Here is a 23147-nt window from a genome sequence, read left to right on the forward strand (position 1 = left end):
GACCGAAATCAGAATAAATGAACCCAACCAAACATCACAACGAAGAGAAGGAAAAATAAAGGAGAAAAACAGGACACCATTCGCTCCACACTGGCACCAGTCGAGACGCACAAAAAAAAAAGGAAGTTCGGCCTACACGACCTATCTTTAGAAAAAAAAAACTAAATTTTTAGGACTCCAAACTCGAGCACAAGTTATAAGCGACAAGAGGGGTCATGCTTTGTAGTAAAGGGACCTTAGCAGGGGAAAACTTGTATGGAAATTAAAATGAAATCAATCCGACTTTGAGCGAAAGAGAAATTGAGAAGAATCATTTTGAGCAAACAAACCAAATGCAGACTGATTAGTAATCGACAGTGAGTCAAGAACAATCCCGAATATTAACATATAGACAGTTCACATAGTAGAGAACCAAACAAACAACATGTTAAAAGCGAAATGCTTGAATCGAAAAAACGAGTATTACCTTCCAAAGTGCAGTGAACGAAGAGCAAGGAAATCACAACTTTCACCACGCACGTTCCGACTTGAGCAGCAACCAAGAAATCCGAACAGAATGTTCTTGAGATGTATTTGGTATGTCCTTTTACTTCAATTATTTTTTCTGTTTTCTTGCTCCAAAAAATAATTTTCCCCTCCCTTTCTCTAACGTTCTTCCACTAGAAAATCCCTTTTAAAAAAATCCCCCCTCAACTTGTAGAAGAACAGGGTATTTATAGTGGAGAATTAGGGTTCGGATTTTGGGGGGAAAGGGATAAAAAATCAGATTCAAAAGGCCAAATTCAAAATTCAAAACTCCAAAACCTTTTGCCCTTCCGGCTAAACACCTTTTTTTCTTGAGGTTTTGACTCATTCCGAAAGGGGAAAGGGGGAAGGACGGGTGCTGTTGTACACGTCTGTTTCTGGGTTTCTACTTTTTCTGGAGTTTGGAGTGTACGCTTCTTCGCTGCAAAGAAGAAACGCTACAGGGGCCTGTTGGTACTGTGTTGCTGTTGTATGTTGGGTTCTTTTGGGAAAGTAATTGGAATTGGGTTGGATATGAGGATTGGAATGGGCCTGCTGAGAGTTGGGTCGGCTCACGGCTGAAGGGAGGGTATTGTACGTTGTTGTTATTATTGTTTTGGGTTTGAGGAATTAAAAGGTGGGCCAGATCTGGGAATTAAAGGGGTGGGCTGGGGTTAATGGAATAAGAATTGGGTCTAGGAAATCTGAAAAAAAGGCCCAATACTAAGGTGTCCTAAAAGGAAACGTTAGATTTTGGCCAAAATTAGTAGTAAAATCAATTAGCAATTTGGCCAACAAATTAAAGAAGTAGCCGAAAGAATTAATTTTAGAAGATTCGGCTAGAATTCATATAAGACAAATTAATATAACTAATTTGTGAGTTCTTTAATCTTAACGAAATAAAATAATTAACTTAACCATAAACTATTCGATTTACATATAAACTTATTAATCCGAAAATTAAAACCATAATTCAAACTAGAAGATATTTATTTCAACAAAGTAAAAATCTTCGACATAATTTTCAAACATTTATAAAATATACTAATTACGTATATAATTATATGAAATATATAAATTTATTATTCGAAATACTATAAAAACCGACTGGAAATACTTAAAATAACCTTGAAACTATTTGAATTTTGTAAAGGTAATTATTCTAAATCGTTTGAAAATTAAGAGGCTCAAAACTAATTATTATCGGGGAGGGTCAAAATTGAGTGTCAACAACCCCAAATACCAAAGAGGACCAACGGCCACCAACTATTTTTGGCCTTTCAATTTCTTTAGCCTGTATATATACGAATATTTAGGAGTTAGGATGCATGAGTTTCATTACTTCCCTTTGAAATTGATAACGAAATATAGATAAGAAAATGTTCAAAGAAAAAACAAGTAGGGATATTGATTACAACATACTCACGGTATAATTTCACAAAGTGAAATATGGAAAGAGCGGTATGTGCACAACTTTGCTCAAGTTTTGGGATTGGTATATCATGTGATTTGGAAGTAAGTACTGGCCTTTTGCAGTGTTTTTTTTTTTTTTGTGAGTTTGGGAAAATAATTTTTAAGTTGCATTTATAATATGTGTCTAAGATTAAAAAAATATTTTTTAAGTATTAATAAAAATAAATCAAAAATCATACATTAGAAATTTTAACTTATAATTTTTGGCTACAAATACATCCATACATGCTCTTAGTACCTGAGAAATTTTAAGTCAGAAAATTTTGATTGGTTTTTTTACAGCAAGTAATTTAGGTTTTTTAATCTTAAAGAATTTTTTTATAAAAATATTCATAAAATTAACTAATTAAAGAATTTTGAAAATCTTAGTAGTTTAGTTGATTGATCGTCATTACATAAATTTTCACCTTGCTAGTGAGAGTTAAGTCCTAACCTTGTAATCTCCTTCTCTATTTTCCTCTTCCCCTATCTCCAAAATCAACTTTTATATGTTCTTTTTTTCTTTTATTACTTACTGTTTGCCTAATAGAATCAAATAATTTTAATAATGAAACACTTAACCGACTTGTGACTTGTTGCAGGCAAAGAAGGAAAAAGATGAGCCAAGAATATAACACCTAAAGAAGGAGAAAATATGTTCATCAATCAAGGGATGCAAAATATATTCAAGATAGCCAAAATCATCAATCAAGGCAAAGAAATCAAAAAGGAAAGAAGTCAAAACACACTACATCAAGAGGGAAAGCCATGTGATGTACGAGACACAAAAGGAAAATAAATAAATCAAGATTCCAGCATTCAAGGAACATATCAATCAAGAAATATCCAAGACCAAGCATTAATTCTAGCATCTGCCTAGGATGAAGGAAATCAACAGAAGATACAAAACTCCATCAGTCAAGGGATACATTCAAGATAGCAAAGAACAACCAACATCCAAAACTACAAAAGAAGAAATCGAAATCAAGGGATGCATTCAAGATAACAAGATCAACCAAGATTCAAGACCACAAGAAGATCATCATACAAAGAAAGAAATCGATTTGCTTATGCACATATCTGATATGGACATCACTTAGCAAATCAATCAGAATAAAATCAAGAACTCAATCAAAGATCCTTGATTCAAACTCCCTTGGGTTTCCGTAAAAGAGCAAAGTCCTCCAAAGCTATATAAACCTCTCTTAGCCATAGTTGTGAAGTACGCACTTCACTTGAACTTATATTGTAATCTTCTTTTATCTTTCATAAAACTTTGTACACACTTGGATGAACAATTGAAAAAAAGAAGAAAAAGATCTAAGTGTAGGTTATACAAGTAGAGGTTGTGTCGAAGAAGAAGATCTAATTTGCATATCTGACGAGGCTCTTAATTGTACACACAAGTTCTCAACAAGCTCTTAAGGAAACTCTTGTAACCCAAGGGGACTAGAAGTAGGCACCACATCGATATTTCGAACCAGTATAAACTCTTTGTGTCATTTATTTACTGCTTTTACTATCTCTGTATATTTGTTTTACTAACGTGCAGGTGAGTCGACTGACCAGAGTAGGAAGTCGACTGAAGGAAATTTTAATTCACCCCCCTTCTTGACTTTCACTTACCACCCACAACTACCTTTCTTTGGTAATTTCTCATGTTCTTTAATTTGATTTCATCCGAAATTTATTACTTGAGTCATTACTCTTTCTTTACATTTATCTTGCATCAATAAGATATAGTGTTATTTTTCAAGTCTTTTCTACTAAAATAAATCTGGCTTTCACATTGAACTCAAATTACTCATAGTACGTTTGTTGTTTATCTTATATTGACTTGACACATTTTAAAAAAAAATAATAGAATGACAATATAATTATGTCATCTTTTGAATATAATAACTTCAATGATTTAGAAAATGCACTAAGAAATGATTAAAACTATGGATTATTATTTTAAAAAAATACTAGATAATAATCTATATTATAAAGTCGGACGCCAAACCAGCATGGTCAAGGCACAAAACTATAAATTATAATATAATGTTAGATTTTAAATAATAATAAAAAAAACATTTCGTCATATGTGTGTGGGAAAACCATGAAGGAGTCGGTCAAATAATTAGATCAAGTTTGGAATTAATTTGAAATATGTTTAGTTATACCTATTTAAATAATTAGAGAGAATGTACTACTATATATTTTGAAGAATATATGTAGTGCATGAATACGAGGTAGATTGTAAGAAAATTATTTAATTAAAAAAAAGTTTATCAAGTCTGCATTTGGAATTGCAATTTTATATCATAATTTGAAATTAGTATTGGGACATGTAATTTGAAATTATTATTTCATATTCCAGATTTTTCAGAAAAGACATGATTTGGGATTCCAAATTATGATTTCAAATACTTTTTAAAAAAAATGTAAAACTTGACTCATAAGTTTATATTTGTAAAAAATAAAAAAGATTCAGACGACATTTTAAATTTTGCAAAACAAGACTTATGATCGGTGTGAAGAGATTGTCCTCCGTATCATGTGAAAGAATTATATTAGATAATAGTTTAGTTTCGTTCAAGTAACCAATTCTAGTCGTTACTACTATTGTTGACTAGTGAATATTCATAAAATCACGTGAATTTGGAAGTTTGTTATTGAAAATATACTTTTTAGAAAAGGTACATGGAGATATGTGGCGCCTTAGGATATTATTTCGATATCTTGTTTATGAACTATAATTTGTTCATTTGGTAAGATTGTACATAAGAATTAATTATTTTTTTGATAGTTTCATAGCTTGTGGGGTTTTCATGTTTATGAGAGAGAAACAACAACTTAAAAATAAAAAAATGCATGTTCAAACCAAATTTCAACTTCACGTCAATCTAATTTCATATATCATGATTTTATATCGCATGTCCAAACATGCCCAAATTTAAAATAATATGAAGTATTCTTAGCTTATACCTATTTAAATTTTTAACCAAAATTAAAAAATTGTACCAATTTAAATAATTAGAGAGAATCTATTAATATATTTTATTTAAAATATGTCATGATTTTGAAAATAAAATTAGAAAAAATAGCTAGAAAAGTTCTTGCATAGGAAAATCATGGCACGAGCCAGGCAAATCAAATACATTTTGTGTTCTCTCTCTCGTATTTTCTTTCCTGGCCATAAAGGATATATCTGAAATAAGGAGTTAATATCTTAAAAAGGTCATTGAACTATGATAAATTATCTAGGAAAGTCATTAAACTTTGTTTTGTTTCAATAAAATCACTCTACTTAAAGTTTTTATCTTTAAAAATCACTCATTCACTCAACGTTAAAATAAATTTGACATTGAACTATGAAAAATTATCTAGCAAAGTCATTAAACTTTATTTTGTTTCAATAAAATCACTCAACTTAAAGCTTTTATCTTTAAAAATCACTCATTCACTCAACATTAAAATAAATTTGACATGACAAAATAAATTATTTTATATATCATGTAAATATGGACCTCATGACAAATAAACAAAATTTTAAAAGATCTCCTTCTTAATTTATCATTGAGATACATCTGACATGATAATTATTATTTTTTACCATATAAATTTGAATCCCACAAATTAAAATTTTGTATCTTTTAATCGTCTCGCCCAGTGTAAATTCGACTTATACCCACATTGCTTCAATTTTCAATTTCTACACTTTGAGCCACTGTTTCTAGAAGATTATTTTATTCATTTTTAAATTAAAGTGATCATTATATATTGGTTACTTTAGTTAGATACTCCAGTACATATATGTTGATTCAAATAAATGAGTAATAATGTATACGCCAAAATACAAGTAATAATGTGCAACCCTAATGCGATTTATAGAATTTCATTGCATATATTCGCTAGCTAGTTGTAATGTGATAAATTGATATTGGATCTCTTATGAATTTGAATTTCATATTTAAAATTTGATAATAAAAAAAGAACGGGAGTACTGATAAGCGGGACAATTTTTTTTATTTTTTATATTTATTTATTGGGTCCATGTAATTTATATGGCATAAAAAGTGATTTATTTTGCTATGCCAAATTTATTTTAATGATAAATATAGTTGGGTGATTTTTGTAGATAAATATCTTAAGTTGAGTGATTTTATTGATATAAAACAAAATTTAATGACTTTGCTAGATAATTTTTCATAGTTTAATGACCTTTTAAGATATTAACTCTTGAAATAAGTAGAACGGAAATATTTAATATAGAGATGACAATATGGAGCTGGGCAAAATCGCATAAATTTACGAAAATTTCAATTCATCCGGTATAGATTCGCCCCACTCTGTATAATTAGTTTTTTTTTTCAACTGAGTTTGACATAATAAATAAAAAATTCATAAAATTAGAAATCAACACATAATATTTATTTAATTGAAATATTCTATTCAAATATTATGACATAGTAACATATTCGCAATAAAAGAATCCAATCTATACGATTGAATAATTGTACTAAAGCACAATAAATATGTTATATACTACTCCTCACAATATTTCCAACTCATAAGAATTGTAGAATATCAAAATAGGGACAATTAAATTAGAGACCAAAAGATAATGCCATTTTAGTGATTATAAAATAAAGAGTTATGAGTATTATAAGAGACTTAAAAAAAAGAAGATTATGAATCTTACAAGAGAATAAAGCTAAAATTGAGCAAAGAATATACATTTTTTTTATAAGAATAGAGTGAAGAACGGAGGCAACAAAAAGAGTTTTGTTCCCACCAAAAAAAAAGAGGAAAGAGTATCGTTGAAGTGTCTTCTAGCAAATTCAAAATGTTCACATTTGGTACAAACAATGTTTCAAATAAAAAAAGTCGAATTAACCCACATCCACTCGCCCTATTAAATTCCCTATTTAAATGTTAAAGAATCAAAACACACATTTTTATCTCAAAGTGCTTCTTTCATATTTTAGATTAAAAGTTTTCACTTTAATAGCTGTGATATGTTTAAAAAGAAATGAGAGGTAGGTTATGTTGGCTATAACTTATTATTTGATCCATTTTGATTCAATTTATTTTAATCCAAATAAATTTTGGACAAATTAAATTTTTGCTATATTTATTAATTTAACTTGTTTGAATTTAACCAAATCCATCCATTTACGGTCCCTTATTATCTCTAGCACGCAATGGGACCAATTTGCCAAGCATTAACTTTCCACTTGCCTTAAAGAAATAGGCGACAACAACTTTTATTTTGCTAACAGATTTGGTCAATTTTCTTCTGTCTTCCAAAATATAATATACAAATTTTATTGTTTATGTAACAGAAAAATAGCTATCAAAACCAACTGCTCCCCCGTTTCATTTTAGATGTTTTGGCTACTATTTAAATAAAAGATATATTTATTTATTATAATTTTAAAAATATTTTAAATGACTCTTAATTATTGTAAATATTTTTTATATTCAAATTTTGTTTTTTCAAAAAAGAAATGCTCAATTGAATCTCGTTCCAAATATATGTGACAATGTGAGAATCAGAAATCTTCTAGCCATAGGCTAATACTCTGTGAATAGATTAAAGGAAAATTTTAAAATAAAAAAAAGTGATGGAGCGAAATGAAAAATAAGAAAAGAAGGTACATGAGAATGTAGATATAGAATCGTCTTTATTAGAGAGTGAAATTTTTTAACATGAATTTAAATTTAATCAAACTTTTTTAAAAAAATAAAAAATTGGGGGTGAGGGAAAGGGAAATGGAAAGAAGATTGTGGAGAATCGAACCCTTAATAAAATAAAATTCAAGTAGCCAACTAACTAAGTTATAAGATTCTCCAATTTAATTTAATCAAATTTTAACGCAGAAATCAGACATTTAAAAAAACGAGGAAAATGAAAATAAGAACGTGCAAAATGGGATTTAAATTTTAAGGATAGCATAACAACCACTTTTTGATAAGAACTACAAATGGTTTTATGCAATGAATAACAAATAAACATGGTTGGACCTTAAATCAAATCCTTCTTCTGGACGATTTGATTTTTTATTCCCTTTGCAGATAATATTGCAAAGAAAATTCCAACCATTCATTTTATTTGTCAGACTTTATTTTTCTGGAGTTAAATTATATAAATTTTGATAAACATTTTAAATGTATTACTCTATAGTAATTTAAAAAAAAAATACAATTCACAATACTTTTTATATTATATTTTTAATAGTAAATTTAATTAAAATATAAAATTAATCTAATTTAATTTAACTTAAAAAATTACTAGTTAAATTAACTCTCATAAAGTGAATTATGACATGTTAAACAAATATACAAAAAATATATTCTAATGTACTCTCCTGTCCCAATTGATGAGAATTCTTTTGATTATAATTTTCTCAAAAATATTTAGAATAATTAGCTATATTGATATGTACTACTTTTTGTATACTTTCTAAAGGGAAGGGTCTGAAAAATACCCTAATTTTGGTCGGATTGTAGTTGGTATTGAAAGAAACTGAATGTTTTGAAGATGGAAATGCTCCAATGGTACCAAAGGGGACAATATGTTTTGACACCAAATGGCACATACTCTATGACCAGTAGCTACCAAGCCATGCTTGGTCTGTTACGTAAATGCCCAGAGGCAGCCTTACTTTAATTTGGAGCTCTATAATGCAGCCTAGATAAAGATTTATCTTATGGATTGCATACCAAGGAAGACTGCTCACTAAAGATAGACTACAGAATATGCATATACAAGTTGAAAATGCAGCATGTGGCTTGTGTTAGGAAGAGAGTGCTGAAACGCACCAACATTTGTTTACTGAATGTCATTGGGGGAATACAGTGAGGAGAGATTTGGCTAACTGGATGGATGTGGTACTGCTAAGAGGCACAATTCAACAAATATTGGCGTGGATTAAAAGAAGACGTTGGAAGCAATTGAAGAAGGAAGCAGTAGCTGCTATGTATGGAGCAACAATTTTTTTATACCTGGCAAGCGAGGAATTGGAGGCAGTTTAGACAGAAACATGTAAATATAAATTTCATCATTGCACAAATAAAGGAGTTACAAGTTAGACTAGAAAGAGTTAAGGAGTCTAGAAAATCAAGAAATTGTCAACATTTAATACATAGAATTTGTGGTAGATAGTAAGTAGCTAGATGCTATAGTTTTTTCTTTCCTAAATTGTAATACTTTGTTTTGGTATGGTAATATTCACAGTTTTATTGCCAAAAAAATAATAATTCATAATTAATAGGGTAAAATGATAAACTCACTATGTCAATCATTGTTTTCTTTATAGGTGTGTAGTGTGCCAATTCAAAAGCGGACAAAGAAGTAGGAAGAGGAAGTACCTACCAATGTATGTGCTTATTTATATTTTAAACTAGATACAAAAGCCCGGACCAGTTCGGGCCAATATATATTATTTTATTTGTTTTAATTTTATAATTTTGTTGTCAATTATTTTTATAATATTTTAAACACACTTTTTAAATAATATATGTGACACATGTGATATTTTGAGAGTCCTAATTTGCAAGCAGCCACAATAAACCTAAAATGACTAAATTATCCTCAAACTTAGTAGATATTTCTGGAAAGCACACGCGTCGACCGAAACGTGTGTGCTTATTCCCTCTTATATATTAGTAGCGGATATAAATAAATATACTTGGTAGTCTTTTTAATTAATTTAATTAATTGTTTGGATAGCTAATAAGATAAAAAAAAAAAAAAGAGCTAAAAGGTTGATGTTAGAGACATTTTAGGTCCGATAGGTAAATGAAGGGTATTTTTACACCAATTAGCATAATTAATAGGTATCCTAAGTCCTTTTCTATTTATTTTTTGTTTAAATAAATTTTGAACTAATTAAATTTTTAATATATAGATTAATTTAACTTGCTCGAATTTAATCAAATTCATCCATTTACCGCCCGTTATTATCTCTAGCACGCAATGGAACCGGATGCCTACCTCTTAACTAACTTCTTTGTACCAATTTGGCAAGCATCAGCCTTCCACTTGCCTTTGAGAAATAAGCGATAACGACTTTTATTTTGCTAACGGATGTGGTCAACTCTTTCCTGTCTCCCGAAACAAAATTATACGGAAATGGTCTAATATATCCTTCAACTTTGTCATTTAAAGCCGATATATCTTGTTATATACCCCTACTTTATACAAATAGCTCACATATATCTTTTTCCTCTAACGAAAGTGGAAAAAATTATTTTAATTTAATATTTAAATTATTTTTTGAAAAAAATTTAATCCATATGGAGTATATTTGATCCTCCTCACACGTTTTTTTTTTTACTTTTTTTGTTTCAACAACTAATTTAAATTTATTATTTTGATGGCCAAATTTCGTTATGTTTCACTAATTTTCTTGTAAAATTTATTATAGATGCCCCATTTTTTTTATTCTTACAAATACAAAAACTAAATTACAATATAGCCGCAAAAACATCAGTTTTATTTTTTTTTCTTTACACTAAAGAATGAAATAAAAAAAGAATAAAAAACTCAAATAATGATAATCAAAAAAGTCAAAAAATAATTTTTGTATGAAAAATGATTAAAATATACTTTGAACTTTATTAGAAGTATCATATATATACCCCTACATGAATTTTTCTAAAATTTAAAGTCAAACAAATAAATTTTAAACTAACTTTTTTCACTTCTGTTAAATGAAGGGCATATGTGAGCTCTTTTTGTAACTATAAGGGTATATGTGAGCCACTTGTATAATATAACCGTAAGAGTATATATGAGTCACTTTCATAACGAGGGGTATATCAGCTCTAAATGACAAAATTGAGGGGTATATCAGACCCTTTTCCCTTATACAAATTTTATTGCTTATATATAATAGAAAAAGAGCTATCAAAACTAATTACTCTCCATTTCATTTTATGTGTTTTGGTTACTAGTTAAAGAAATATTTATTTATTATAATTTTAAAAATATTTTAAATTATTAATTATTGTAAATATTTTTATACTTAAATTTTATTTTTTTATAAAAAAAATTAAAATTGGACAAACTGAATATTGTCCTCCAAATATTTTTGAGAATTAGAAATCTTGAAGGTTAACACTTTATGAATACGATTAAAGAAATTTATAAGATTAAAAAGTAAAAGGGGATGGAACGAAATGAAAGCGTAGAAAAGAAGGTATTAGACAATGTGGTAGGAAGTCGTTTTCGTTAAAAAATGCTTATCTTTCTCATACGGTGTTTTTAAATACAAATTTAAATTTAATTAAGTTTTAATGAGATATTGGATAACGTAGAAAAAAAAGAGAAGAAAACCTACAAAATTAGATAAACAATTCTATCATATTTACTAATTCTCTTTATAGTTTAAAATAAGTCTCACTAGTTAATAATTCCATGTCATATTTCAAGTTAAATACACCTAAATATATGTATTTTTCTACCATATACACTAAAATAGGAAGCAAGGCGAGCAGGAAAAGGTGAGAAGCGAGCGAGATCCGCAGATACATGTGAATCACACTAGATACATGTACTTGAGATACTAGATACATATATCTTGAATATCAAATACAAGGAGAGAGGAGAGTGATGAGCGAGATAAGAGTGAAAATGTCAGATACACGTGATTCCATTTAGATACAATATATCTAGAACAAATACACATGATTTTGGCCATGTATCTGGACGCGCCAGATACATGCACCCGAAGTCCAAAATCAGATGAGATTTGTAATATTATAAATTAGCGTGATTCTAAGTAATTAACTTCTATTTCTAACGTTTAATTTTTATTTATTTTTTAAAACGAGGATAAGAAGACCCAAGTGGGTCAGAGTTTGACCAGCAGCAGCCAAAATTGTAAATTGGAAATTGGTCAAAAGTGAAAAATGGGATTTAGGGATAGCATATTTAGTTATTGTGTGTACATTTCATTATCACAATTTGGATTGGTCCAGCTCCATCCAGCATAACGCCCACTTTTTTTGTAATATAAGAACTACAAATGGTTTTATGTAATGAATAACAGACAAACATGATTGGACCATATATTCTCCTTTAACAAAATATTGCAAAGAAAATTTCCAAAATATTACTCTATAGTTCATTTCTACTTGTCATCTTTTATTATTCAGGAGTTATATTATATATATTTTGATCAAAATTTTAAAATGTATTACATTATATTAAAAAGAAAAAAAGAATGCAACTTTTTGGTATTTTTCATATTATTTTTAAATATTTAAATTTAATTAAAATATGAAATTAATCTAATTTAATTTAGCTTAAAAAATTAATATAATTGACTCTCGTTAAAAAAAAGTATGTCAGGTAAAAGGAAATGGAGGAAATATATTCTAACGTACACTCCCTCCCAATTTATGTGAAAGTGTTATATTTGGGAGTCATATATTTTTCTTTTGATTATAATTATAATTATCTCAAAAATTATTTTGAACCATCAGCTGTGTTGATTTTTACTACTTTTTGTGTACTTTTTAAATGAAGAAATTTTATTTTAAAATATTTGAAAAATCTATGTATAAATTCATAATCAACATTAAATATTTTGATTTTTATACTCTACACATTTTCACATAAATTGAGACATAATCATATTTTATATTAATGAGATATACAACAAAAGTAACAAAAAATTATATGGTTGTATATTAGTACGTAGGTGTTTCTAACTTGCACGCATCTATAAAAATAAGTTAAATTTCTTATCAAAATTAAATAAGTAGCTTAAACACATTTATATCCTTTGACTAGAACTTAATTCCGAATTGATTTGTTGTTTCCAATATGAAACTATTATATAGAGTATTTTAGGAGTGAAATATATAATACAAAATCATACACCTACCAATAGAAAATTACAGCGTATACATTTTAATTGATAAAAATATCTACCAAACTAAACAAAGTGTATTATTATAATTATTAGCTTTCCAAATATATTGTTATATCACTCCGACTTCAAACATTTGATACGCAAAATCGTCCTTTATAGTAAAATATTATAGTATTTAACACATTATTGGGATCCATGCTTGTAAATCGTGCAATGAATAATACCTACCAATTTATGTGTGTATTTATATATTAAAAATAAATATATTTGTCAGTTGTCGCCATACGATATACCATGAATCATGGGCGATCTATAAGACATTATCTTCTTCTTATTATAATTAATTAAATATTGACGGAAGATTTGTTATTTTTTATTTTGTACATGATTGGTTGTTTTATCTTTTTTTTTTTGAAAAGGGAAAAAGGCAAATATATTTTTTAAAATTTTGTAATTTAGAATGGGTATCCCATTTGTTAAAGAGTGATGAATATAAACATCATCATTATCTAACAAATGTTTCATATATATTAAGTTTTTCATTGACTTTAAAAAAATACCTTACCTATTATTCTTTACCATCCATCCTTGACCAGACCTGATCCGATCTAAATGAAAAATGCTCAATCCCTCTACTATTCAATCATCACTTCAACGACTTATATCTGGGACACTTATTCGACTAACAAGATCATCATCAGGATCACGAGGTGATAACCAAATAAAAAAGAAATTACATTTTTTTAGTTTTGGTCATCTAGAAGAGTAAAAAAAAAGGGTAAAATTATTTTTTAAAATTACATGATATTTTTGATTTTTTTTTAATTTACGAAATATTGATTTGTTAACAAAAATAATATATATATATACCTATTTGCTGAACAACGAGATATGAATGCACAATTTATTCGATAACATGGGTAAATGATTATAGTATATATACGCATTTTATTTTTACAAGGTTATAACTGATCAATCCCTCTATTCTTAATTACTTGTCCACTTTTGAATTGACATACCTATTAAGAAAATAATGATTAACATAATAAGTTTACCATTTTGTCCTTATTAATTACTCCCTCCGTCCCATTTTATATGCCACCTTTTTACTTTGCAATTGCATTAAAAAATGATGTAACTTTACTCTTTTACCCTTATTTAATGTTTTCTTAAGTCAACTTTATTAATAAATGACAAAATTAATTAATTATTCTATCAAGGGCATAATAGGCAAAATATGATAATTTATGCATAAATTTTATAAAATAATAAGTATTGTGGTCCAGCTATTTATAGAAAGGGATGACATATAAAATGAGACGGAGGGAGTATAAAGTAGATGAATTAAAAATTTAAAATTTTCACGAAGTTTTATCTTTTTCAAAATAATTAATTGAAGATATAATAGGTAATTTTTTTTTATCCTTTTTTGATTTATCAAATTAAATAAATAAAAAAAACAAGTAAAATAAATATTTAAGAACAGACGGAGTAAATCGCAAAATGAGCTTGTATAAAATTGGTATTGGTGAATGAAAGAAATGGACATGACCCGCAAGTTAGCGTAGCATTAATTTGCGCCAACCTACCTATTTCCTAGACCTTTCTGAAATCTTTCATTGAAAAATAAGAAGTTGGTTTTCGCTTTCTCTTCTATAAAAGGAGAGAAAGACACCAAACTCCACCATTAATCTTCTTTCAGGTTTCACCTTGCCGTTGAAAGACACAACATTCATGGCTTCCATCAACATTTCTTTCCCTTCAACATCTCTCAGTCGATCCCAGTAAGCTTTTTCTTTTCAAGAATCAATCTGTTGATTTTAGGAATCTGGGTTTTGTAGTGTCCTGTTATGGGTTCTTTCTTTTTATGATGGGTATGTTTGAATTCACCGTGGATGCATTTTTTGAAAAGGGAAAGCTTTATTGACTTGGATTTGTACATTTCTTGAATGGTTTCTTGGAATTGTTCTTGTTTGAACTTTACAGAGTCGCACTCTGTTTTACAATTTTACTGCTTTTCAAGATTCTTTGTTTGACTTGGTGATGGATTATTTAGGTATTGAGGCGTAGTAGTAGTAGTTTAATTGACATGTAGCATATCTAGTCATGTAAAAACTTGCTAAGATCTGTCAATAGCATCAGCTTAGTTTATAATGTGGTTGAACATTCTCCATTCACCTGTTTAAATATTGATTTCTCACCTTTCAATTTCTTAAATAATTGCAGGATTATGAGTTTTCCCTAATCTGCTAACTTTTCTTGTAGAGCATTAAAGAACTTCAAGTTGTTCAATGGATTGCATTCCGGAGATCTAGTTTCTCTTAATGGGGTATCTTCAGGGTCATTCATACGGCTTAATGCTAGACCACACTTAACCATCAAGAATGATTTCAAGATTAATTCTGCATTGCTATCTGGTGAAGGAGACATTCGTTCTCAATCCAGGGGAGAAGCTTCTCTGTTTAGTAGCCTCTCTACAGGAACTGAGACTCAACCTGATGCTGTAACCTTTGCAACGCTAGAAGCAGATGGTGTTCCTACAACAAGTGGTTTTCTTTCAGATGATGATGAATGTGATTTGGATTGTCCGACGGAAGGTTTTTCATCTGTGCCTGAGGCTATTGAAGACATTCGCCAAGGAAAGGTAGGTTCTTCTTAAAAGTCAACAAGAGTTTTTCTTATGTTTGTAAAAATAAACTTAAGTCAATCCTTATTGCAGATGGTGCTAGTTACAGATGATGAAGACAGAGAAAATGAAGGGGATTTAGTTATGGCTGCATCCAAAGCTACATCAGAAGCAATGGCTTTCTTTGTGAAGTATGGAACAGGGATAGTTTGTGTGAGCATGACAGAAGAACACTTGGAGAGGTTACAGCTTCCATTGATGGTAAACGATAAAAAGAATGAGGAGAAACTTTGTACAGCATTCACAGTCTCAGTGGTATGTATTAACTTGATTACTTACGTTTGCATCTCTTTTTGTAAGGGTGGAGTTGGGGGTGGTATGGGGGATGTGCAAGGGAGCTTCCTTAATGGCAAGTGAGTTCTCATTTCAGAATTTGGGAATTTAACATTTCTAAACCTGCCTGATACAGTCAAATTACTAAGTTGTTTGATATCTAAACCATACCAACTAAAGAAAGAAGAAAAAAACATGTAAGAATTTTTCTGCTACAAATTTTGTGGGATGCTTTGTAAACAGAAAGAGTATTACTGTACCAAGTCCAACACTATAATTGTTGTGTAAGCACGCCTACTTGCCTTACCATTTTTCCAATTGGAGAGTTACTCTCAATCAATGCTGGGATATTGTGTTCTCCAGGGAATATTTCAAGGATCTACCATCTAGTGTATGCTATTCTGGCAACTGTGTGGAATACGACAACCTTTATCTTCAATGTTTTACTTCTACGTTTAATAAGGGCTAAAACATAAATGAACATACCTAAGGCTTGTTTCTGAAAGATGTTCCAACATTTAATTCTTTTAATTTGGTTTCTGTGCTAAAAGATCTCTTGAGAATTATCCGTCCTGTGTGATCCCTCTTGCTGCTAGTTGTCCTTTCAGCATCCTAGTCTTGTCTCCTTCTAATTGGATGCTTACGAAGGATTAATGGTAAAACAATCATGCAGGACGCTAAACATGGAACGACTACAGGAGTATCTGCTCATGATAGAGCAACGACAGTATTGGCACTTGCATCCGGAGATTCAAAGCCTGAGGATTTCAATCGCCCGGGGCATATTTTTCCTTTGAAATATAGGGAAGGCGGGGTTTTAAAACGAGCTGGACATACTGAGGCTTCTGTGGATCTTGCCGTGTTAGCTGGCTTAGACCCTGTTGGAGTAATATGTGAGGTTGTGGATGATGATGGTTCCATGGCTAGATTGCCTATGCTTCGTAAATTTGCAAAAGAACATAACTTGAAGATCATATCAGTTGCTGACTTAATCAGGTGGTTAACAGATCTGCTTCTGATTTCTTTAAGAGTTGGTGTTATGTTACCAATTTCAAATAAAAAAATTTCTTTAAGAGTTGGTGTTGCTGAATAAATTCTTTCGTGGTTTATTGTTTTGTCATGCTTTAACGAGGTGATAAATACTTCTGATGGTTCTAAAGTGAGGCTTCCTTTTCTGAGTGGATCTATTTTTCTATTTAGCTTCTTCTTTCTTTTATCTACTGCATACTAGGCAGTTAATTTGGGAGATTGTGCAAAAGTCCATGCCCCTTATTCCTCAAGAGAAACCAAGAGATGTGTTAAAGTTCTGATTTGATAGTCAGGAGCACCCTGTAATAGCTTCCTAATCCTGATTTCCACATTCTATTTTTGGGTAAACCACTTCTTAGTATACTTCAGACAGTTCCCATTTAAGTCAATGATTTCCTTATATTGTGTAAGCTTACTTATCCCCAAAAACTGTAAGCTTAGCTCTCACTTCTAAGGATGAAGATAGACTTAGGCTTTTCTATCATTGGGCATCATGGAATCAATGGTGATATAAATCTTTTCAGTTACTGAACAACCAGACTACAAGAGATTGGAGATGCAGCAAGTCTTTGAAGAAACTTTATCTTCATGGGTTGGTGCATTGCATCTGTTCTTTTACTAAATTGTGTCTGCCAACACATCCATGTGCTAACATACTATGTCTAGTTTAGTTTTACTTGATCAAAAGAAGTCTACTTTTGATTTTTTTTTTCATTTCGTTTGCATTTAGCTGCATTAATATCTTAAAACTCAGTAGATGTGACTTCTCTTATCCTTGCTTTGTCCAGCAAATGCTTGAAAGCAAGCTTTCATTTATCATTTCTGCTACATTAGCTTTTGGTACATCATCTGACAAGAACTTCCTTTTACAGATATAGGAGGAAAACAGATCAGCTGGTAGAGCATGCTTCTGCTGCAAGAATACCTACTATGTGGGGCCCGTTTACTGCCCATTGCTTCAAGTCAATAATAGATGGAATTGAGCACATTGCTATGGTTAAGGTAAGCAACTTTCAGGATATTCTCGCATATATCTTCGGCAGTGGTTGGACAACTCGAAGTTGTACAAACATATCAGTTTGTTGTGCTTCACTAATCACAAAACTAGATATCTTATCTATTTGAAACATGAAGTTCCATCTTCTTCTTAAGTGGAAAGGGGACGAGCACGTTTACTATTGTATCTTACATCACTTTACAGTTTGACGTACAGTTTGACATCCTTGTAGAATTTTATTAATGCAAACTATGGGTGTATTTGGCTTGACAAGTTCATTTTGTTGGTACTGATTTGGGATGAATTTGTTGAATGACCAGGGGGATATAGGAGATGGACAAGATATTCTTGTCCGGGTACACTCGGAATGCCTCACAGGAGATATATTTGGTTCAGCCAGATGTGACTGTGGATCCCAGCTGGCAACTGCAATGCAACAAATTGAGGCTGCTGGCAGGGGGGTTTTGGTTTACCTCCGTGGTCATGAGGGTAGAGGCATTGGTTTGGGTCACAAACTTCGTGCTTATAATTTACAAGATGCTGGACGTGATACTGTTGAAGCGAATGAAGATCTTGGTTTGCCCATTGATTCAAGAGAGTACGGGGTTGGTGCACAGGTACTCACTTCCTATATAGGCTGTCTCTGGATTGTGCTGTAACTTTTGTGTAAATCTTGTTGTCTTAACGCAAAACTAATTTTTTTTCATCTGCAGATCTTAAGGGATCTTGGTGTTCGAACTATGAAGCTGATGACTAACAATCCTGCAAAATACAGCGGGCTCAAGGGTTATGGTTTGGCAATTTCTGGTAGGGTCCCCGTTGTGACTCCCATTACAAAAGATAACAAGAGATATTTGGAAACAAAACGTGCTAAAATGGGCCATGTATACGGTTTGAACCTTATTCGCCCGGCAACCAGCACCAGCACCAGCACCAGCACAACAAATGGTAAACCAAACTCTGAGAATACTTCTACTATAAGATGATCTGGTTGGCGAACAACTTGCTTGAGGAATAGCTATCACCTTTAACACATAATTCAAATATTAATCATTATTTATTGCTCATCGTACCTAAATATTGATTTCTTGGTGCTGATATTTTACGGACAATTCTTTTTGTCCTTGGATGTATATTAGCAATTATGAGAAGTAATGCAATTCACCTTGTCAAGTGTTAGTGAAAGCCAACAGAGACTTTGCTGATAACAAAGAGTATGTATGTACGTACACATATCATCACGATTTAAGTTTATATGACACATGTTTTTCATTGATTCAAACAAAGAGTACTAGTGATGAATGAAGAAAACAAGAAGCAACAAGCAAAGCAAAACAAAACAAGAAATATTACATAATAATGTACTAGTTCCGTTTTATCCAAATGGAAGGAATGCTACTTTGGAAGTGGAGAACAAAATGTCAAGATATCATCATCTCTCTCGAATTCAGCCATGTCATTCTCCTTCAAACTAACCCATGCTTCTACTCCATCACCATCCTTTGTGTCCATCAGCATAATGACTTCAATAGCATCAAGGCTAACGGAGCTCACCCAGAATGGCTTTCCCCAACCAAAGTCAGCTTCATACCAAGAGAATCCACACCAACTAGTGCACGAATAAATGTCCATCTCGTCACCTTGGCAAAACATGTCTACTGCTTTTATCTGATTGTTAACAACTAAAGAGAAAACATCATCAACTCTTGTCGCCTTACCAATGCTTACGCATGTGTCCCGTATTGTATTTCCTACCAACTCATGATTCAACTCCTGGCTTGCCTCTAGATCAGCAATTCCAAACATGGTACCATTACCTAGAGCATGTTCTAAAGATGGTAACTTTGATTTTCCTCTCAAATTAATAGGAAATAAAAAAGATGAGCCCCTTGAATGTCCATTTTTGGCGGTGGAAATGCCTGCAAGAACCTTCCATATTACCGACATAACGACCATCACTCTAGTAGGCTTAATGGCACTTGAATAATTGATTGTATTTTTGAGCTTAGTTATCGCCAAAGCATCAAACACAAACCTCCTCGTGAAACTCTTAGTGCCCCTGTTGGATGGTGGTGAATATTGAATTCCTGATAGCACTCTTGTGGGAAATAGCGATGACAAGTGACCAAAACTTGAGAGACAATCTTTTGTCGTTCCTGTAAGGCAAGTGTGCGCCCATTCCTTGACAAATGTTGCTAAAGTGAAAGCATCAGCTACGATGTGTGAAATTTGTATGGCTATGACTAGTCCTCCACAATTGAATAGGTTCACTTGGACACCAAGTAATGGACTTGATGGTAGATCTGAGTATGGTGGAACAGCACTAGGCCATGGAAGAAAATCATTCAAAAGCTCAGTGTTGGGTCCTTGGTGAAGAAATTCAGCAAGATCCGCGTTGACTTTGGTTTGGACATACTCAACACCTTCATCATTGCACTGAATTGAGAATTCATCTTCATTAAATCTCCCTGCTATAGGGTAAAAGTTGGTTAATATCTGGGCCAAAGATTTTTGCAACTTATCACATCTTTCAGTAGTCGTACTGCAGCTTGGCAAGTAGTGGAAGAGTACTGGCACATATGCACGAGGAACCATCTGATCGAAAAATGAAAGCTTGAGGGTCTGAAGATGATTCGGGGTAGGAATTGAGGGCTTCAACATTTTCCTGCTATGGATTTGGATCTCTAACTTGGCCATTAATTAATTAGGATTAGCAACAAAAGAGAGTTTGAATACACTAGAGTGTTTCTTAATAGGAAATAAAATAGTATCTGCTAATGAAAAGGATCTGAGCAATTAAAAATGTGTGGATGCATTTTTGGACCAGACTATTAACTGCTGACATTTTGTTTAAATTGTATATATTCTGCTTGTTGTTTATTAAATAAAAGCAAATGGTTCTATCAATAAGCCGGCCCAGAAGTGACCGGCCGAGCTCAAACAAAAATACAGGCATTGATCCAATCTAGAAGCCTCTGGAAAAAATAAAATCCAAACTGATTCTCTCAATTTTATTTGCATACGAATTTATATAATACAGTTAAAGAGAAGCACTAGAAATTTGGACTAATAGATATGCCTAAAATGGATCAAGCTGATTGGTTCAACAAACAAAGATAAATTAATAACTCTTAACTCTAAAGTGAAACCATCAGCTAGGATTTGTATCCCATGACTCAAGAAGATACATATATAAAGATAGTTTGAAAAATAATGAGTATCTACCAACTCGGCAAACAACATAATTTGTTTGTGATGAATGGAGAAAACAAGAAATCGAAAGGAATGGATCCAATGCTATTTTGGAAGTGGAGATCGAACAAAATGTCAAAATATCAGCATCTCTCTCGAATTCAGCCATGACATTCTCCTTCAAACTAACCCATGCTTCTATTCCATCACCATTTTTGGTATCCATCAGACAGATTAATTCAAGAGCGTCAAAGCTAACGGAGCTCACCCAGAATGGCTTTCCCCAACCAAAGTTTAACTTTATACCAAGAGAATCCTCACCAACTACTGCACACATAAATGTCCATCTTCTCTCCTTGGAGAAATTTCTCATTAACTTTTGTGTGATTGTTAACAACTAAAGAGGAAATATCATCAACGCTTGCCGCCTTACCAATCAATGCCTGCACATGTGTCCCGTATTGTATTTCCTACCAACTCATGATTCAACTCCTTTTCTGCCTCTAGATTAGCAATTCCAGACATCGTACAGTTCCCTAGAGCATCATCCTCTAAACATGGTAAATTTGATTTTCCCCTCATATTAATAAGAACTACAAAAGACGAGTCCCTTCAATGTCCATGTTTGGTGGTGGAAATGCCCACAAGAACCTTCCATATTAACGACATAACGACTACCACGCTAGTAGGCCTGATGGCACTTGAATCTTCGATTGTATTTTTTAGCTTAGTTATTGCCAAGGCATCAAACTCAAACCTCCTCGTGATAGTCTTAGGGCCTCTGTTGGATGGTGGTAAAAATTGAGTTCCTGATCGCAGTGTTGTTGGAAAGAGCGATGACAAGTGACCGAAGCTTGGGAGACAATCTTTTGTCTTTCCTGTAAGGCTAGTGTTCGCCCATTCATTGAGAAATGTTGCTAAAGTGAAAGCATTGTTGGGTTATGAAGGGTGATTAGGGCGTCATGCGAAAGCTTACAATTGCAATCAAGACGGTGATAAATTAGATGACAAATAAAGCCATACTAAAACATAATATTATTAATATGAAAACTAATTATTTAAAAGAAAAATATTATAAATTGTTGAGAGAATAAATCTCCCCATAAACTAAAGTTTTTAAATGTCTACATTGTAGATACTATTGTGTTATGCTATAAGAATAGGGATCTTCAATTTATAGATTTCCAAACATTTCCTCTAAGGAAAGAATAAACCAAATATAAGAAAATTATATTTTCCTTTCAGAAAAAGTTCAAGCATTTATGGTAATACTTTGACTTTTCTTTAAGGAAAAAAAAAAAAAAACTTCAAATAAGGTAAGAAAATCAAAGCAAAACCCTAACAAGCATCAGCTACGATGTGTGAAATTTGTATCGCTATGACTGTCCTCCACAATTGAATAGGTTCACTTGGACAGCAAGTAATGGAGTTGATGGCAGATCTGAGTATGGAGGAACAGTACTAGGCCATGGAAGAAAATCATTCAAAAGCTCCGTGTTGGGTCCTTGGTGGAGAAACTCAGCAAGATCCGCATTAACTTTGGTTTCAACATACTCAATGCCTTTATCATTGCAGTGAATTGAGAATTCACCTTCAATAAGTCTCCCTGCTATAGGGAAAAACTTGGTTAATGTCTGGGCCAAAGATTTTTGGAGCTTATCACATCTTTCAGTAATTGTTCCTTCAGTATTGCTTGGCAAGTAGTGGAAGAGTACTGGCACATATGCATGAGGACCAGCTCATCGAACAATGAAAGCTTGAGGGTCCGAAGATGATTCGGGGTTGGAGTTGAGGACTTCAACATTATCCTTGTCTGAATTTCAATCTCTAACTTGGCCATTAAATAGGATTAGCAACAAAAGAGAAAGTATTTCTTAGTATTATATAGTGTCTGGTAATGAAAAGGAGCAAAAATGTCTAGACTGTTCCTTTTTGTTTTGGCTGTATTTATAAAGCCCATTTCAAAACTACAGACAGTCCCATGTGTTATGTCAACCTGTTTCTGCATATTTGGTTATACTCGTTCTCGTTGTCAGGGCATCAGTTTATAAGAAATATTCGCTGAAAACTCAATAACAAATAGTATCTTGATCCCACGCGATCCATGTGCTCATTTGAGTTTTATATCAATATTATTTCAGAT

At 31.7% G+C, this 23147-nt stretch overlaps 2 protein-coding genes and 1 pseudogene across 2 annotated transcripts; 1 reads left to right on the forward strand and 2 right to left on the reverse strand.

The window, feature by feature from the left end:
* Nucleotides 1-14455: 14455 nt before the first annotated feature.
* Nucleotides 14456-18985, forward strand: LOC125816732 (bifunctional riboflavin biosynthesis protein RIBA 1, chloroplastic-like). Its single transcript, XM_049496354.1, has 7 exons — nucleotides 14456-14611; nucleotides 15093-15471; nucleotides 15547-15768; nucleotides 16460-16782; nucleotides 17688-17817; nucleotides 18133-18429; nucleotides 18526-18985. Exons 1-7 carry the CDS (start codon nucleotides 14562-14564, stop codon nucleotides 18796-18798), a joined length of 1674 nt encoding a protein of 557 aa, XP_049352311.1. The 5' UTR covers nucleotides 14456-14561; the 3' UTR covers nucleotides 18799-18985.
* A 218-nt stretch (nucleotides 18986-19203) lies between these two features.
* Nucleotides 19204-20509, reverse strand: LOC125816733 (acetyl-CoA-benzylalcohol acetyltransferase-like). The gene has a single exon (XM_049496355.1). It carries the CDS (start codon nucleotides 20507-20509, stop codon nucleotides 19208-19210), a length of 1302 nt encoding a protein of 433 aa, XP_049352312.1. The 3' UTR covers nucleotides 19204-19207.
* A 454-nt stretch (nucleotides 20510-20963) lies between these two features.
* On the reverse strand, nucleotides 20964-22870 carry LOC125815005 (acetyl-CoA-benzylalcohol acetyltransferase-like; annotated as a pseudogene).
* Nucleotides 22871-23147: the final 277 nt, after the last annotated feature.

Source organism: Solanum verrucosum, unplaced genomic scaffold, assembly GCF_900185275.1.
Source record: "Solanum verrucosum unplaced genomic scaffold, falcon-dt-bn FXZP01000261.1, whole genome shotgun sequence".
In the NCBI taxonomy this organism is placed as follows: Eukaryota; Viridiplantae; Streptophyta; class Magnoliopsida; order Solanales; family Solanaceae; genus Solanum; species Solanum verrucosum.

Excerpts from the sequence above, each read along its gene's own strand:
- LOC125816733 (XM_049496355.1), bottom strand. The coding sequence starts at position 20,509 with ATGGCCAAGTTAGAGATCCAAATCCATAGCAGGAAAATGTTGAAGCCC.
- LOC125816732 (XM_049496354.1), top strand. The coding sequence starts at position 14,562 with ATGGCTTCCATCAACATTTCTTTCCCTTCAACATCTCTCAGTCGATCC. Across the intron at positions 14,612-15,092 it reads ACATCTCTCAGTCGATCCCA|AGCATTAAAGAACTTCAAGT; the intron begins GTAAGCTTTTTC and ends CTTTTCTTGTAG. Across the intron at positions 16,783-17,687 it reads TCAGTTGCTGACTTAATCAG|ATATAGGAGGAAAACAGATC; the intron begins GTGGTTAACAGA and ends TTCCTTTTACAG.